The sequence below is a fragment of the Ambystoma mexicanum genome, chromosome 12 (genome assembly GCF_040938575.1).
Source record: "Ambystoma mexicanum isolate Mex_15411 chromosome 12, UKY_AmexF1_1, whole genome shotgun sequence".
In the NCBI taxonomy this organism is placed as follows: Eukaryota; Metazoa; Chordata; class Amphibia; order Caudata; family Ambystomatidae; genus Ambystoma; species Ambystoma mexicanum.
The window spans coordinates 674,795,146-674,814,773 of NC_090936.1; the positions used below are offsets into that span (position 1 = coordinate 674,795,146).

General features: G+C 45.8%; 1 protein-coding gene across 1 annotated transcript in view; it reads left to right on the forward strand.

The window, feature by feature from the left end:
• The window catches only part of SLC2A13 (solute carrier family 2 member 13), a 2,060,320-nt gene that overhangs the window by 1,951,769 nt on the left and 88,923 nt on the right, over positions 1-19,628 (forward strand). The window contains exon 8 of the mRNA XM_069629212.1: positions 8,254-8,375. Coding sequence (XP_069485313.1) covers positions 8,254-8,375 — 122 coding nt within the window. The remainder of the gene's footprint in view (positions 1-8,253; positions 8,376-19,628) is intronic.

Here is a 19,628-nt window from a genome sequence, read left to right on the forward strand (position 1 = left end):
TGGAATTCTAGGTATTCGGGAGGTAACTGGGGAGTCTCCGAAGAAATTGCTGCTAGAGCAACACCAGGTGGAGGGTGACAAGTAGAGACACATTCTGGGAACTGAACCGTTCTTGCTCGCCAATCGATCCGAGGATTGTGTTTCTCTAACCAAGGTATCCCTAGAATAATCTGGAACTGAGGGGCCTTGATCACATCGAACACGATCTTCTCATGGTGTCCATCTTGACTTACTAGCGTCACTTCTTGAGTGGTATGCGTTACTGGTCCGGAGGCTATCTCCGTACCATCCACCGTAGTAATGACATCCTTTACAGCCTTGGGACAAAGAGTTAGATTCATCCTCAAAACCATTTCCTGATCCACATAATTGCCGATGGCACCGCTGTCGACGTAAGCTTCAATCGCATGTAATCGATCTGGATGATCAGGGCTAATGAGGACCATAGGTATCACGAAATGCGAGGTCACAAAACTGGTTTTAACGCTCGGCAAGAGGACCTCTATTCTTGTCGGGCGAGGTCGTTTCCCTGCTCAGAGTTTGTGACCTTGGTAACTGCAGCTCCTACCGCCTTCTTGGCTGGTTTCACCGGACAGTCTCGAAGAAAGTGCCCTGAGTTTCCGCAATAGAGGCATAATTGCAACTGTTTTCTCCTTTCCCGCTCCTTTTGTGTTAGTGGGCCTTTCAGGCCCCCTATTTGCATGGGTTCCCCGGAGTCTACTCCTTTGGAAGGAGTTGGTGGTTTGGAAAATACTCGAGCATCAAACTTGGAACGATCGGCCTTCCTGTTCTGCAGTCTGTGATCTATTTGAACGACTAAGTCTATATAATCCGAACAGTCTTGTGGGGGATTCACTACTTGGGCTAAAACGCCTTTGAGCTCTCCACGTAGACCTCTATAAAACAGCGTAATCCTTTTGTCCTCAGGCCATTGAGTTTTCACTATTAGTCTGTTGAAAGATGCAATATAAGCCAAAAGGTCTTGATTACCCTGTCGCAACGAAAGAAGCTCATTGTCCAAGGCCTGCCCCTGTGAATGTCTTGCGAACAGTTTTTCCATACTAAGCTGAAAGGCTTGAAAATCATGGAGAACCGGATCATCTTGATTAACTAGAGGGATCGACCAGTCTGCCGCATTGCCACTAAGGTACGAAAGCACAAAAGCTACTTTAGCTTGATCAGTTGGAAAGGCTGCTGGCCGGCATAAAAAATGCAACCGGCACTGATTGATAAATACTGCAAACCTCTTTGGGTCACCAGAAAATCGTTCGGGCGGAGCCAGAGGTACATTCCCAGGTAGGTTGATCTGCACTGGATTCATAGGGGATGTTGAAGGAAGATTTGCCCCTGATGCGGGTAACGGGGTCTGTCCGGCTTGTGACTGTAGCAATTGTCTAGCAAGATCGTCTGTTCGCTCCTTGGAAATAATTAGTTCCCTTCTTAGAGCATTTGTTTCCTGACGAGCTGCATGCACTTCTGCCCTTAGTTCCCCAAGTAACCGGGCTAGGTGGTCGGTATCCGAGGTTTCCATAGCGCCTGGGCGAGAGTTTTGCGGTAGGCTTTGCGTTCTGTAACGCTCACCTGATTCTCGCAGAGGCGCCGGTCTTGACTGGGCGACTACCGTATCTTCAAAAGTGATGTGCACCACCCGGTTGGCTCTTTGGGCTGGACCTCTGTGCACTGTATGCCTGACTCGAAGAGTAAGATGTCTGCAGATAGAAAATATGGGATTAATGAACTGGGGTTATTGGGGTGTCCCTATCTCTTTCCTTTTCTCCTCTCCTGTAGAACCCCAAAGGTTAACGCTCTCACCTTAGGTAAGTGAACGCCGAGCTCTCCAACTGCCTCGGGGCAGGGTGCTGTAACCAGTTTCTTCACTGGATAGGTAGCGCAGGCCTCTTGACTTCAGAGGACTGCTGTCCGTCGTTTACTTCACGAACGGTGAGTTCCGAATATTTCAAATGTCTTTAAAAGTCTTTTGTAATGCTGTCTCTTATTTTGCAGGGTTCCGGCGATGGCGGTTGACTGGCTGAAGTGAGTTGAGGATGGACCCGTATGCGGAATAGAAGCGCCTGGAAGCGCGTAAGTAAGCGCTTGTTGCTTGCTTCACGATGCGCACTAACTGTCCTTTTATTTTGCAGGTACCAGTTCGGAGCTGCTGAAGGATGCCGGAATGCCCACTGAGTTCGGCGTGGATGGAGTAATGGCACGTGAGTATTGAACGTTACCCAATGTCTTTAAACGCACCTTCTTTTGTCTTACAGATGCGGGATGCAGCGCCGAAGGCCTCCGGAGCGTGCGAAGAGTTGGTAAGCTTTTGTCTTTCAGATGCCGGAATGCAGTGCCATGACCTCCGGAGCGCGTGAAGAGTAGGTAAGCCTTTGTCTTTCAGATGCAGGAATGCTGCGCGAGGCGTTGATGACAGCCGATGGACCAGGTAAGAGATGCGCTGTCACTGAAGACCGTAGTGCTAACCTGTTCTTTCTTGTCTTTATAGATGTTGCTGAAGACTGGATTCAGGATGGTAAGCCTTTTTCCTTTAGGCCCAGGATTAGATGCAGAAGACACAATGAGCGTTCTGCTGCAGAGGATGCAGAATAACGCAAAGCAAGATTCATCCATCGGGTGTGGTTTAAATAGCCTCCTGTAGTGCTTAGGTGTCTCCTTCCACAGCCACGCCTAGGTAAGAAAAGAGTTCCTGCTTTCCAGAAGAGTTCCAGTGTTCTGAACCTAGAGAGTGGCTCCTGCCCCACCCAACAGGAAAAGTAGTCCCAAACAGAAGAGGATCAGGGGTTCAACTGGCAGGTAAGTAAGCAGCATGGTCTGCTGCAGGTAAGTCCACCCAAGCATTATGAGCCCGGCGCTTGCAGCGCTGGGACTGGGCATATTTATGAGCCGGGCGCCACTGGCGCCAGGACAGGGTCCAAAAGGTCCCAATTGGGACTGGCTGGCACTCGGAACCTGGGTTATGGGTCTGCTTCCAAGGGAGTTGGGTAAGTCCTGGCCTTTTGGAAGCAGAGATCATGACACTAATGCCAGAGCCCAGCTAGTACCACTTACTGATGCCAGGGCCCACCTTGCAAAGTCAGCACCCACGTCCTAGTGCCAGCAAGCGCAGTGCCTCTGGCCTTAGCTGACATTTTCTATGTTCACTATCACCATTTAAATTAACTTTATTGAAGAAACAACCTAATTTCCCCACAATGCGTATCCGGCTTAGTGATGTGGCATTATTCTTTCCTTTCGCGTGTTTTTGGAATTGTGCTTTTCGGAAAGATGAATGATGTGCCTCCTCTGCAATTGGTTGCCTCTGCTGTGAACATACTGGAAAGAATCTCAGACGTCCACGGATTCGCATAGGGACGTCATTTCACCAAAATGCCAGGGGTAGCGGAAGTGACATCACACGACCCTTGATCCTCTGATGGCATCATAGGTGGTGCTGTCATTGGATCCAACCCCGAAGTGACGGTTTAGCTCTACTTGATCGAAAATATTTGACCTTTTCTAATTTGACCTAATTTGTTTGTGTTGTTTTTTTGGTCGAAAATAAAGGGAGACACCCCGCACCTCCCACCCCGCACTTCCCCCCCCGCACTTCCCCCCCCCCACCTCCACCCTAACCTATTTTATTTGACCACAAAAAGATTAAAGAAATTCAGTCAAATTGAAAAGGACAAATGTTTTCCGATCAAGTATGCTAATGCCGAAGTGACATCACAGGAATCGATGGAACACCACCGTTCACCCCTTGACAAAACAGGAAGTGGCATCACATTGCATTGTTCCTAAGTGCACTATGAAAAATATGGTTACGATATCACTTTGATGTGATAAACAATTCAACAAGAATGGATCACTAGATGTATTGTTAATATCACTGTGTATAGGCCCATATTACCAAATTAATGTGAATGCAAGCAAACGTCCAAGGCCAAATGATAATCATGTATTATTATATAGCACTTATGTTTAAGTGCTTTATACAGAACCAATATACATACACTATCACCCACCCTGTGTTGGTACTCATTAATCCACCTCAGAAGGATGAAAGGCTGAGTTGGCCTTGCTTGGATTCGAACCTGCAAACTGCAGATCATACACACATCCCAGCAGCGAGCGCTCAACCCACTGAGCTATCTTACCGGTTATAGCTATCATACTGGCTATAGTAAAATGAGCAGTTACATGTCCGAAAGTTCTCAAAATCAGAAAGCAAATTACACTCTGCAGTGGATACCATTAAACTGGTAACAGAGATTTAACAGCAGGCCAGTTTTTCTGCAGGTCTGGTGCCAAGATGGCCACATGTCAAGCCTGCATGGATCTACTTTTGTGATCTTCTGAGGTTGGCAAAATACATACCATTGGGAAGGTTCATAACTGTGTATTAAAGAATTTAGAGCACTGCTAGGAAAGCAGCGCACTCACACGGCATCCCGTACTCTGGGCACTCGTTACCTCATGCATGCAAACAAACATCCTGAACAGCATGCCATGGAGAGCGGAAAGATAGACACATTACAACAAAGCATTAATTGTGGCACACTGAAATTAAGGCCAACTTCATGTGCTATTGTCAAACATTTTACACTGTACACAAGCTTTTAGGTATAAGGATGTTATCAAGTAACTGAGCACACTGAGAAGGAAGGTCTTGTGATGATCTTAACAGAGACAACGGCAGAAAAAAACATGCTATAACTGCAATTTGCGAAAAGCAAAATACATAGTCCGAAATGGATGCTTATTCTACTCTGAATGCTTTTTGAAAGCTTTTGTCTGCATTGTGAATTTGAGGTGTTTAAAAACAGACTAAATCAGTGACTCAACGCCTGAAGTACGCCTGAAATAAACCTTTATTGAGTCTAGCAATTATTGTATAGAATTCCAGAAAGCCAAATTATTTGTTATTCCTATTCTTTCTTATTTATGGTCACTGCTCAAAGGGGTACACTTGTGTAACCCACTGTTTTAGAATAAGAAAGCCAGCCCCCCCAGAAACAAAGAGCCACATGACGCCGGCCACAGCCCGGGAGCTACCGTTTTCTTTTCGGGGTAGTAAGGGAGACCAGAGGGGTAACAAGAGAGACCTCAGGGGTCGCAGCTGCGACCCCTGGCGATCTCCAAATGACGTCCCTGGATTTACAGTGCTTGTTTTGCTCTACTTTTACTATGCTGTGCATCAACTATTTTAACTGTTAACACCTTTAATGGGATCAACTGCGTTGTTTCCCCTTACTCATGGCATCACATTTATTAGTGTTTTTCTTGTTGTTAAAATGATTTAATTAGTGATCCTTTTAAAGTGACCAGAAAGCACCCAATCAATAAAACACGTAATTAGGTCCATGTTGCTTACGGTGACCATACAAGGCATATAATGGCATTTTCAGGGCCTTTGAGGGCACCCTCAGTATATGTTGGCCCCACTAGGGCCTGTGGGACTACACCTTATCATATGATTACTAAGCAAGTCATTTGATGGCATCATTAGGGCATTTGAGGATGCATTTGTCATATGATTGCAGCACATGCAAGACATACATTGAATGTCATAATTTGCCAGGTATCTGAAGGCCTTATTGGGGTGATTGAGGCTGCCATGCACATGATGACCCTATTGGTGTAGTCAAGGCTGCACTTACCATGCGATTACTGCACCCACACATGTTGGTGGGTATACCGTAGCATATGGTGACTTTACTGGCAACTGATGGCATTATTCGGGCCTTTGAGGATGCGCTTGATGACATCTGACAGAAAAAACCAACTGGTTTGCCAATGCTTGTTTACATTTACCAGTACAGATGCCTAGAAGGGTTCCTCCTTCACCATATCTTTAATGTGTTGCTCCACAAGCATTTTGCAGTGCACCACAAAACCCAAGTGTTTTGCAATGGAAGCTAGAGTTGGAAGTCATGGACTGCCCTCGAAAGAAATTCAATCTAGCCAGACACATATTCAGTCTCCAGGACTCACATACTCTTCCGACAACCTCGTAGCACCCATCCACAAGCCACCTCGACATGGGTTGCTAGCAGGAACTTAGCCACCCCTACCCACCTTCGTACCGGCTACATGCACGCACGCGCTCTAGTCCCCTTGGACGGATCTCCCATACCACAGGCTTTGGCCCCCCGAGGGCGTTCACCTGCAGTGCTTTGAGGCCATACCAATGAGAATAGGCGCTGTACAAATGCCATATTATATTACTGCACAGAGGATCAGCCATCTCGAGACCACTTTGTCTGTTTTCCATGGGTTAGGTTTTAGAAGGTGATGTGGCAATGGTTAATAGACATTCTCACCAACTGATAAGAGTTAAGGCTTTGATATATTGTTAGCAGTAAACACGCTTTCTATCAGAGCTCCAAGTGGTACAGGTTGAAGCGCATTCAAACACTTTCTAACATTTAGCTCGGAGGAGAACCTTCAAAGAAGTGATAGCATTCTGCAGGGTCAGGAGAATATTACCCTCTAGCATACCACATTTAAATTTAGATTGGCCGAATCTTAATTCTTTTTATAGTGGCATTGGCTCTCAACTGTTTGGCAAAGGATCACATCGCCAGTGCAAATAGCAAAGGGCAGACGGGGAAGAGACAGCACTGCCGCCCCCCACTCCCTGGAGGAAAACCTGCAATATATTGCTAGTAACCTGATGTAGCACAACATAGGATTATGATGAATTGGAAACATTAATCTCAGGAAAACTTTACCAAATCTCATAACTTTAACCTTTTTTTTTAATTAAAAAAGCCCTGTCCAACACCTTCTCTGTGTCGAGTTGGAACTTCGGGAAAGGCCTGCTTTTTCAGCCAGTGTGCCACTTTTCTTACCGAAGGTCCGACGGTCAACATAAACACGTGTTTCCTCAGCTTGTACGACGCCCGGCAATTGGAATTACAATCCCTTGCACAAACATTTGAGAAGATCTTTGCCTCTAAATTCACAAGAGCGATAGGCCTTTGTGAAGTCTTTTACGGATTCAGGTATCAGACTAATTGCTGTTGGCTAAAGGTTTTGGGAGACAGTTTGAGTACACACGTGAACTAAAAACCTTTGTATGGGGAAAGACGAGCTCCCTGGCCCACTGTTTATAAAGGTGGCCCCTAAAACCGTATGCTTCCAGGCTTTCTTTGGTTTGAAAGATATGGCCAAAAGCGCCTTGTCTGTTTTTGATTGGTTTCCTCTAACATTTCCTCTTGCTTGTGGGAAGAGTGTCTTTGCTTACATAACTAAACCGAGCCTTGTGGGAAGAGTGTCTTTGCTTACGTAACTAAACCGAGCCTCGCCACCGGCAATTGCATATTCTTTTTCTTTTAAATATTTATAAGTGTAGCACCTTTTCAATCTGCAGTGTTTGTCTACCGTTAAAAAGTATTCTGTTCCCCGTGTATGGCTAGTACGTGGGAGGGTGAGTGTTCTGGGGAGGTGAGTGCTGTTTTCTTGCCGTGTGCACATACGTCTAGAGAGCTAAGCTCCCATAGTTTCTGCTGTGGTGTTTGTCTGCCACTCCTGGTTAGATTGTGATGTGTGGTTGGTTGGTTGGCTGTACGGGTGGCATCATGGCGCGAGAAATAGCTGCGGGTTAGAGGAGCGGTGGGCATTACTGGACTCCTAAGATTGTATGGCTTGCTTGGTGCTGGCAGAATTTATTTTTAATTTCTCTTATGTTAATTGGTTATTTATAACGCGATTAATACCCAGAGGTCCGCGGGGATCGAACCTGTGTTGCTCCGTGTAGTCTTGCTTCCAAGGCTAGCACATCGCCCCTGAGCTATCCTCCCGAGACAATTGGCTTCATACTCTGTCCCCGGTAGAAATGGGAGTTTCTGGGAGACCTGGACTTGGATGCGAAGGGGATAGAGAAGATGTAGCTAGCGGGGAGTCTGGTATCACGCCAGCTTCAGGGGAACATCCAAGACTCTCACCTCAATTTAAAATTCCCAGAAAGAATCCTGCTAGAGAAAACCATGCGATTGAACTCAGCAAATCCTCCGAAAATGCGCCCAGTGATAATTCAACACCCGTTGTGCTCCTCTGTACATGGTAGACATCTACCAAATACATTGTCAAAAATAATAGAAAAAACTCATTTTTTGTTTTAATATTCTGCATATTGTAAGTCTGGTAAATTGTTTACATAGTTTTCGTAAATGTGCAGTGAATGTTCACTTCATTAGGTCAACATATTTAAAGTATAGTGTTAATTCCATGCTCATTATTGTTGGTTTTGTCTTTCAGATGCTCCAATGATACCAGATTAAAAGAGGAACAGTTATTCTGGGCATATAATTACTGCCCTACTCCTTATTCGTGGACCGTTCTAATTGGCCTTATTTTGTACTTGATGTTCTTTGCACCTGGTAAGAGTTCATTATTCATTGTCTGGTGGTACAATGTATGCTGTAGCTGTGTTTGACTCATATGCTATTATGGGGTACGGTCAAACTGTTCATTAAGAGTTTGTTCTGCTGCCTGAAAATGATGCACAGGTGAGGTACATTTTGAAAGCGTGGTTATTCAAGGTTTGTTGAGACAAAATACACTGGTTTGTACATGTGTTCATCCTCCCTTATTCTCGTAGGGACTTAAGCCATGCTTTTCAATATCAGAGTGGAACTGCACCAGACCCTGCACGTGGCCAACCAGCTGTATTGATTCTTCTAGAGCTCACCTGAGCACGTGAAATAGTCAGTCAGAAATACCCTCTTGTACCCTCTTGAACACACAATGGGAATCACAGGGACAGCTCCGGCTTGGCTTGTTCATGGTCTCCATGGGATATTCGTTTACCAAACCCTATCACCACTCATGTGCTCGCCCACTAGGGTCGACCTTATCTCCATGGCTGTTAAACGCCTACATGAGATCTCACACAACCATCATTAAGTCGTTGGAGACCTTGTTCCCTCTTTATGCCGTGAACCTTTAGTTGATGATGCAAATAGAGAGGAACAAAAAAGGATATCACGGGCTGTCTGCGACAAATCCATGGTTGGATGACCTTCAGTGGGATCTTTCTTGAAGCAAGTAAAACGGAAATCCCATGCTCAATGCTCTGAAATGCCTAAACCCACCACTTGCATGGCCTTTATTACTGCCCTCCCAGCTGGCACCACTGAACATTACAAGAGATCTGAGGGTCATCTTTGATTGGGGAATATTCACCCTTGCACCCAACACTTTTCACAGAATGCCCATGATCAACTTCACTTGTTATGAAAAATCATCCCCTTTCCTGAGTACTAACATAAGGTGGAAGTAACGTGAGTGGTGGTATTGGCCAAAATGGACGATTGCAGGGTTGCCAAAAAAGGTTCTGAAGGTCCTTCAAGTAGTGCAAATTAGAGCAGCACAGCTGGTCCTAAGACCAAAGTAACACTGGGTTCAAAGCCCTGCACTAGCACCATTGAAAAGCCGCAATACATTTCAAACCGGTATGCACTGCTCACACCTGCTGCTTAACGCCTTCCCAATCAAACTCTACAACAGAGTAGCCTCGCTTCGTCTGCCCAGGAATCAAGCACCCAAGAGCGCTCTTTCCCAGGCCACATACATTTAGCGATGCCTCAACCTACCACCCACCCAGATCTTACCTTCAAATCCTACACAGTCCCTCAGGAAGGTGGCATCTAACCCGCTGCAAATGATGCGTTCCCTCGAGTACCACTTTACACATGTATTCCTTAAGGAATAAAGTACTACCATAAGTCTTAATGGGTAAACTGACACCTTAACTGTGCAATGTTCGATGCCTAGCATATTTTCCAAGGCAATTCCCTTTATACTTGGTTCCGCAATTGGGCTTCACCTGTGCAGTGTTGGAATTTCTGACATTTTTGCTGGTTACTGTGATGAATCTGGAGGTTTCGTCCCTTCTTCCCTGGAGGGAGCCACTCCCTTTGAGGCTAGGGAGGGGAGCCCACTTAGCAAAACACTCCCTAGGGGTTTGGGAAAGTGGGACCTCACTGGGGGTGACTCGGCTCAAGGGGACAAGGACTCCCATTCCCATGGAGAACTCCCTATACATAAGGCAATATCTGCATACATGGGAATCAAAGAAACTGATGTTACAATCAGCTGTGGGACTCAAATTAATACTCCAAGTGCCTTTGGATATTCAGCTCAAGACAATTCTGGTCTCTCCGTGGGCCTGACAGCCGAACATAAACAAGACGCCCCTTTTTGGTCAAGGAGCGAGAATAAAGGCGCAATCACCCTTGAATGGAAGAGAAGAAGCAATACACAGAGGCGAGACACCGACGTGAGCACGTCACTGAGGGGTGGAGCTGCGCTCTACAGCAGAGCTGGCTGTGGCGTGGAGAGAGGCAGGAGAAGGCGAGAGGCACCGCCGACCTGGCACAGAGCCATGCAGTCAGCAAGTCCAAGTCAGAGTAGAGCCAGCATTATATGGAGGCGCTGCCACACGGAGGACCTGGTGGGCCCGGTGCCCAGGAAATGACACCGAACCCATAATGCGAGGGTGGAGCACATTCTCCACTCACATCGAAAGAGCGAAGGAGCAGAGAAATGCTGAGACAAGCAGAACAGAAAACATGCTTGTGTCCAGACGGGAATGCCAGAAAGCCATGGAGAATGCCACAGCTACTGAGCAGACACTACTTCAATGGAGCAAGCCCTGATATAAAGAAGGTACGCAGGTGGCTCATAGTGGAGGGGCAGAGAGACCAGAGAGTGAAAGGGGAAGAAGGAAGGATTACCCTAACTCCATACCAGGGGCATAAACGCCCAGAGAGAGACAAAGAACCAAGTCCCAATAAGGGTTACGGGATCCCAAGGAACATGAATATTGTATTCTGCCAAACTGCTCACAGAAACTACCAAGAACCAAGTCAGGCATATGTAAAGAGGGGTTACCAATACCCCTGGGAGATAAGTGAGACATTGGGACCAAGAAACCCAAGGGAGACAGAGGGGCCCAATAAGACAAGTGAAGAACAAATTCAAGGGGACCACAGAGCCAACCAAGATGTGAACCTATTAAGATGACACCCACCCAGGTGGTGGAGAGGGATTAAGGAGGTATACCTCCACCTACGACACCTTGCACATTTGATATTTTCAGGAAATTGAGACTTTTATTTGGTAAACTTGAGAATCTTTTGGAACTATGACAAGAATGCCAAGAACGGTTAAACCAGGGAGAATTGTTTTCTACAGGTAATCATTGTATCAGAAACCCAGAGGGTTTCCTGGAAGCCCTGAGACAGATCAGGGTGAATATCCCTGAAGGCCGGACACTCTGCCTAGTTTTCTTTTATATTTCTTCTAAGTGGTAGGGCCAGTTTAGAGGATAGGTTTGGCCAGAGGACCATTTTTGTTATATTGACTATTGACAAGCACCTTAGTAACGTTTGTTAGGAAGGGAACTCCCCTTTTAGCAATAGGGCTAGAAAGGCATTTTCCTTTAAGTAAAAAAAAACCCTTTCATGACATATCCTCTGGTCTGAGTCCTTCTTCTAGCTTCCCACATTGCACAAGATTGTTTATTGCACAAGCTAAGCAGGTCACAACTCACAGTTCCATGATATGGGATGGTTCGTCTCTTTCCACCTGTGTTTGCAGGAGCCTGCCTCCACATCAAGGAATCCATACACTTATGATACTTATAAAAGTGTCCTCTGACTACCACCGTTTATTGGCCTATACCTTGGGTCAAAGTGTAAAGCCCCTTGGCACTCCCTCACTCACACATGTGCAGCCATAACTACACCCAACCAATCACACCCTAGATCCTTGGCCAATCTCTACAGGGCATGGCTCCAACGCTGCCTGCTAGCTGCCATGCTCTACACACCATCAGCTACCATCTCAACACCACTCCGTTCTTGTTCAGTCATGTCTTACACACCCTAAGCCAAGCTCTAGACACCCTTAGCCATTCACTTTACAGACTGTTTGCATACCCTCAGTGCTCACACTGCACACCTTACCTCAAGTTCTGTCCACTTTTAGAAAGCACCGAACATGCCCACATGCACTTTTAGTGCATTCTTGCACCCTCTAGACGGCAAAGGTCCCATACCTTTAGCCGGACAGGTGATGACAGGGAGAGTTGCAGAGGGAGAGAAATGTACTACCCCTGGTTGTACTCTGGCGTCGCGAGGTCGGGTTCTGTACACATTTTGTTATACTCCACTCATCAGTGCTTAATGAGTGTAGAGACACATAACTGTTATGTATTTTAACGGTTGGAGGTTTAGGAAACAGTTTGCACTGAGCACTCTGAATTCTGAGATAAAATGTTTCAAACCCGTCTGAAGGCAAGACCTTTTGACACTCATGTTGATTTTAGGTTCCTGGACTTTAGTTAAAAATAGATGCCCTGTTGAACTGTAGCAGAGTGCCAATACTTGCTCACCTCCCAGAAGGACTATTAACACAGCCTCATTCTCTAGACATTGAGGTCACGAGTACTGCAAAAGGTTTCAAAGTTCAAAGCAATACCAAGACCTTTAAGGTTCCTGATCCCTCACCTTTTTATCTCTCCCTCGGGCATGTTTATCTGGATATTTAGTTCTTTCTTTATGGACCTTTTATTCTGTCACATATTTAGTGCTGTTTTCTTGCAGCGCCGCCAGCCCCCCCCCCACCCCTCCCCTGCCACTAAACCACCCCTCCCCCCGAGCAATCTTACGTCTCGTGTGCAGTCACGATTCTCCCTTTGAGTTCTCTGCTTGCCTCTCTCTGTGGGATTTAGTGTTTTCACGTAATTCTGACCCGGCGGCAGATTCAATCATTTCTGGTTCAGCCTGCCATTTGCAATTACTGATGTGATTTGTATTATGTTAAAAGCCTCAGTGGGGAAAGCATTTAATAAAAAGCTGAAGCAAAAAAACAAAACTGAAAAACTGGAACTAAGCCGTGGACTTGTATAGGAGAAGAAAATAAGGAGCACACCTGGGCCTAAGCAAGGTGCTTAACAAGGAAGTCAACTGAACACCTGTATCCTTTCGAGGTCAGTAGGTTGTGGACCATAAACAAAAATATAACGCTTAGAAACACGAGGAATCTTTCATAAAGCATGATTTACAAGTGTCATTATTATTATAAAATGGAAACTTAAGGCTTCAGCATAGGTTTTTAAACTTCTGCTTGGGGTAATTTCCCTGAGGCAACTACAGAGGTGAATGAGTCACTTGACCAAAAGAGCTGGCATCATGTATATGCCATGTTGTCCTTTTCGTGGCATTTCCAAGCTGTCTGGATTTGTGCCTTTATGGGATAGGGGAGGCATGCATGCAAGATCACTTACTTTAGAAATGAGTGTGTGCTTTAGATAACTGCTGCGTTAGTCGCTGGTCCGGGACTCTGGAAAGACTTCATCTAGTTTGGACAGAGAAGAAGGCTTTAAGTCCACCTAAAGCCTGCAACGCCTGAAAGCGGTGAGGTAACCTCTCTTGAACTGTACGAACGTACGATTTTCTTTTCTCCATTTTTTTATTTTACCAATTTGTTTTAATCTTTAATAATTATACTGCCGAACAATCAAAACACAATATTTATCTTGCATAAGTACAATAATTGAATGAATACATCTTAACAATTTATTTTCGAAAAAAGGAACTAAAGAGAGAGGGGGACAAGAAGAAGAGAAAAAGAGTAGCTATGGCGGAGGGTGATTTTTTAAAAATAATTCTAGTTACCCAAACAAAGGGCCTGTTGTGTTGAAGTGGCTAACTGTGATTTAAGAACGTGGTATTTTTGTTCCCGGAATAATAGAATATTATCCATTGGACAATGCAATCAATTTCTACATGGGAACTGTTCTCATGCGAATGATTAACCGTGCCCATGGGCCTGTTCATTATATACCCTGCCCAACCCTTTCAACCATAGTAAGAAATCATGGAATGAAAATGGGCTACACCCTCACCTTTCATCCACTGGTCAAAGCCATTGTCAGAAGCTGTATCTCCCAGCAGAGCATGCTATGCCGCATCTTACCTTACCTAACTATCCTTATTGGACTATGCAAACAGCATCTGTCTTGGGCTCCCAGATAACCTAATGAGAGAAACTTCAAAGAGTCAAACATGCAGCAGCAAGAAAACTTCTAAGATTGAAGCGATTTGAACATGTCATGCCAGCATTACATACTCTCCACTGGCTACCCATCAAAAAAAGGATGTATTTCAAAATCCTGTGCATACTTCATTGTTAATGACACAAAGTGGACCCATTCTCCTTCAGGAGTAAGTTTCAACACTACACTCCTTCCAAAACAATTAGGTTCAGCAGTGCTGCACGAGTGTTAGTCCCTAACTTCAACAAGAAACGGCAAGGAGGATCCTCTTTTTCTGTTTCAGCCACAAAACTGTGGAACACCCCTCTCAAATGCAATGCCCTAAATATAAAGGGAAATACAGGCTGCGAAAATACTAAAAAAGTGAGGGTTTCTGCCATTTTAATGTTGGTATTGTTGCCATGTTGTTTTAGTGTCTCAGCCATTTTGGACAAGGGCTCGTTTCTGCTGTATCCAAGATAACTTTTCAAGTTCCTGAATACGTGACTGAATTGCAAGGCTTTGCACATATTAATCATATTAGTTATTGTTTCAGGGATGAGGTTCCCGTTATCCTTTCTCATAAAGCTTTTTCCAGGGAATTTGACCACATGTAATAATAACAATTTATGTCTTTTAGCATTAGTCAGACGAAAATACAATAGTTTCAAAAAGATGTCTTCTAGTGTGAACTAGCCCTCGGGTTGAGGCACTGATAAAATACTGAATCAGGCTTTGGATCTGCTGCCCTATAGCGAAGTCTTAGGACTGACGAGTTCATGACAGAGTGGCTTGGTAGCACAAATAATACAAGAAATTACTTCTCAAGAGCGGGGCCTCTGTTACATTTTTTCAAGCGAGATGAATGTCCTGCAAACTAACAGTTTCTGTCCTTGCCTAGTTATGCTTCACTTTGAAGAAGCTGCAAGGTCTGGCAACAGTCTAGGGTGCTAAGATGTTTGGTGTCATGGGAAAGGAGGAGCCACCCAGAGTATGCCTTCTAACAAACCAATCCCAAATCCCTGGGTCAACTTGCATAATGCCAGTTGCACTAAAGACTGCTGATGATCCCTGGAGTACAGACAGTCTCAACCATTCGCCTGCTGAGGCCCCTCAAATGAACAACCCCTTGCCCCAGAACACATCACTCCAGAGTGCTTACAACACCCCACGTTCACATACTCTGCCAATTGTAGCATCCAACCCCCAAGCTGCCCTAAACAGTGATGCATCAGCCAGATTGAAGGCCGATGGCAAGACACTCAAAGCAGCACTGCTCAACACACGAACATTAAACAAGCACGCCTCTGACATTCATGACTATGTTGTTGATCACGACTTAGACTTTTTATTCCTGACCGAAACTTGGATTTCTGATACTAGCAGATCTCTGATAACTCTTGCAGTCCCAGATGGCTATACCATCTACTGCAAAAACCGAGAAGCGAGATAGGGGTGGGGGGGAGGAGTTGCAATTATTGCCAGAAGCCACCTCTCCCTGTCTAACGCACCCAGCCATTGTAATGGGTGTGAGATCCTGCATCTAAAACTCACCCCAACCCTGTGAAGCTGAATCCATTTTATCCTAATCTGTCATCCTCCTCCCATCATGGACTCTTTCAATGATGACATTTTGCATCTCCTAGGAGACCTTAAAGGGACAAATAGTGCAACTCTATTTCTGGGAGATTTAAATCGCTGGCGAGGGGACCCATCTGATAAAGAGGCCATTCTGCTCAAGTCCAGCCTCAATAACATGGACCATCACGTCTTGAACTCAGACCCCACCAACGTCAAATGTAACATTCTGGACTGGATTGTCCCACGAAATCTTAAGCCCCAGATAAATAACACAGTCCCCTGTATATGGTCTGATCACTTCTTGATCAATTTCGACATCGATCTTCAAGCACCTCCTCCTAAATTGTTGTATACCCCAAAACAATCATGAATCGAAACCTGAAGAACATTTCAACCCATGACCTCAAGGAATGCATCACAAACATCATGTCATCAACTTCGAAGACATACTCTAATGACGCACTAGTCGAGACCTTTAAAGCAAAATTCAACCTGCTCGTGGACAAACACGCCCCCCTCAAGTCAAGAACCGTTTGGGAGAACCCTAACCATCAAACCTGGTTCTCACCAGAACTCAGATCCTTGAAAATCAAAAAGAGAAAGGCAGAGAGGTGCTGCCTTAAGTGCCCCTCGTCTGACAGTAAAACATATGTAAGTCTCTTGAGAAAGCTTATAAAGACTTGATCACAGAGGGCAAAAATAACTTTTACAACCAGCAAATTTCAGAAGCCAACAACAAACCTAAAAAACTGTTCGAGATACTCAAGCTCCTCGAAAACCCCAAAGCCCAGCTGACACTGTTAACACCCTCTAACGCAGACTGCACCAGAATACAGAGTGCATTTCAAGACAAAATACTTAAAGCCAGGGACCAAACTCAAAGTCAGATTTCTGTGAAATCAAGCACATTCCCCCAGGGACTGCTTACTCTTTCTCCCCAATCTTCAGCACCCCCACATGATTGCACCTCCTTTAGCTTCACACTTGTGTCCAGTTCAGACTTGTTATCCACTCTGGGTACTATGCACCCGACAGCCGGATCTGGCAATGTAATCCCTCCAAAAGTGATCCTAGACAATAAGGATACCTTTCACCAATATTTTTGGCCCGATTTGTCAATGCTTCCTTTCGCACTCATGCAGTTCAAGATGGCATTACAAATGTCACAGTCACTCCCCTTCTGAAAAACCCTGCATTGGACCCCAAGAACGCAGCCAACTTAAGACCCATCACGGACTGCAACTTTTTTCTGAAAATGCTAGATAAAAAAGCTACCCGCCAGATTGAGAACCAAATAGAGACCACAAATATTCTACATCCAAGGCAATCGGTTTTCACCCTGCTTATAGCACAGAGACTGCCCTCATTGATCTTCAGACACCATATGCTGAGCATCCTGGACCGTGGCACACCCAGACTCCTGGTGCTATTAGATCTATCAGCCGCGTTTGATTTATTAAATCAGGAGCGACTAGTACACATCCAAAGGCACAGTTGTCACTTTTCTATCCTAACCTGCAAATGGATACAATCCTTCCTGACTGGAAGACAATTCAACGTTTTCTAGGGGGACGCCACCTCAGATCCTATTCTTTCCACCTGTGGGGTGCCTCAAGGAGAATGTATGTTCCGCACATTGTTTAATCCATACATTATCTCTCTCTGCATTTTCCTAGAAGAAACTGGCTTTTTTTGGACCAATTACGCTAACGACACCCAGCCGGTCCTGGAGATCTTGGGTGTTTATGCCGCTGACAGCCTACTCCTCCAAAACATCTATACTCAAATAGATACTCCCATAGACTGCCACATCTCTCTAAACTGAAATCTGACTTTACACTTTCCAGGTTAAGTGCTAAACTACTTGATGCACTTCTTGTCATCAACATCTCACTGTCCTTGGGCATGGGTGTAACGCTCACCTGGTTCCCACGGAGGCACTGGTCTAGTCTGGATTGCTGTGGCCTCTTCTAGCTTGATGCGCAGGACCCGGAACACCGATTGGACAGGACCTCTAAATCGTGCTTGCCTGGCCCGTAGGAATATCCTTCTGCAGATGAGAAAGGGGATTAACAGTCTGCAGAATAGTGTGCTAGCTCCCCCCTTTCCCCCTTCGTTCCTCTCTAACTTCCTCCAAACCCCGGTTTAAGCTCACCTTATGGTTTGGAAGGATGAACTCTCCATCCTGCTTCTGGTGCAGGGGCGCACGTTCGTCCAGTTACTTCACTGGTTTTCAGAATGGCGCTGGCAAAATCCACTTGACTTTCCTGAGCGATGCACCGTAAGTATGAAAGTTCAAAGTTCAAGTGAGGCCCTCTTTATGTTGTCTTTCTATTCTGTGATCTGTCCTTTATTTCAGGTGCAGAATGAAGGCGATGCGTCGAGGGGTAGAACTGCCGAGGTGAGTAGTGATGAGGGCGATCCCTCTAAATGTCCTTATCATTCCCCAGAAATGTCTCTTGTCCTTTCCCCATAGGGGCCGGGGTACGGTACCTGCCAACAGGGCGGCGCCGACCCGAAATGTGGAAGAAAAGCCGGTAAGTATTATGGCTGTTAATCAGGCTTTCCTTCTGTGTTCCTTCTGCTCACCTTTTGTTTCTTCCTCTCTCCCCTAGGTGCAGAGATGTGGCGTCCGATGCTGACAGCCGCGATGGAGCCGGGAGATGTCTCGAGGACAGGTGAGTGAAGCGTGGCACTGCAGCGAGCAACGCAATGCTTTTAAATGGAAGTCTTTCTTCAGGGATGCTGGCGAGAAGATTCCGGATGCAGGTAAGAAGTTTGAAATAGTCCTTGGTTTTCACCTTTCTCTTCTCTTCCTTCCTTGCAGGTCTTCCAGGTTCGAGGCGGGCGTGGCTGGAGTCCAGGAGCAGGAGCAGACACGGTGAGCGTTAAGCTGCAGGAAGCAGAAAAACGCGAAGCATGAGCTGCTGTCTGGGCGTGGCTTAAATAGCCTCCAAAGAAGTCCCAGGTATGTATCCTTCCCCAACTAGGTATGTATCCTTCCCTGGCCACGCCCGAGTGAAAAATAGTCCCTATGAAAAAATAGTCCCTTTCAGGTCTCAGGGAGGCCTGAAGCGTGCAGCATGGTCTGCATCAGGTAAGTGCACAAAACACCTCCCTTTATGAGCCTGGCGCCTATGGCGCTAGGACTGATGTCCAACATGAGCCTGGCGCCAAAGGCGCCAGGACTGAGTCCAAAGAGCCCCTATAAGGGGCCGCTGGGCTTTTACCCGAGGGCATGATGCCTGCTTCTGGGGGTGCTGGGCCTGGCCTGGTGCTCCGGGGGTAGGCATCATGACAGCACTCCCCCCCAAGGCCCCTCCCAAGGTCGTTCCTTCTGGAGGTTTCTGTTTGTTTGGGAAATTCCGATGGAACCTTTTTACCAGCCGAGGTGCATGTACGTGATCACTGGGTTCCCAAGACCTTTCCTGAGGCCCGTACCCTTTCCAATCAATTAGATAGAAAAGTTTTGATTTTGAGATCTTAGAATCCAAAATGTTCTTCACCTCGAATTCAGGCTCCCCATCTATCTGAATCGGTTCTGGTGGCTTTGTTAATCTGGTTCCTGGGTGCACTGGTTTCAAAAGTGACACATGAAAAACGGGGTGAATCCGCATGTTAGCTGGTAGATCGAGCTTGACTGCCACTGGGTTGATTATAGCTTTGATCGAGTAAGGGCCTAAATACCTTGGATTAAAAGTTCGAGGCCCCTTGAGTGATAGGTGTTTGGTAGCCAACCATACTTGATCCCCTATTTGGTATGGAGGTGCCTCTCTTCGATGCAGATCCGCATTCTTTTTGTATTTCCCTTTCGCATGTTGCAAATGTGCAGTTGCATCCTTGAAGGCTTGAGTAATCATAGAATGCAAATGGTCCACTGCGGGCATTTCAAGGCTCAGAGGTGAGTCCAAGTCTGAAGTACGAGGGTGATGTCCATATAGGGTATAAAAGGGGCTCTGACCAGTTCCAGAGTGTATCGAGTTATTGTATGCATATTCAGCCACCCATA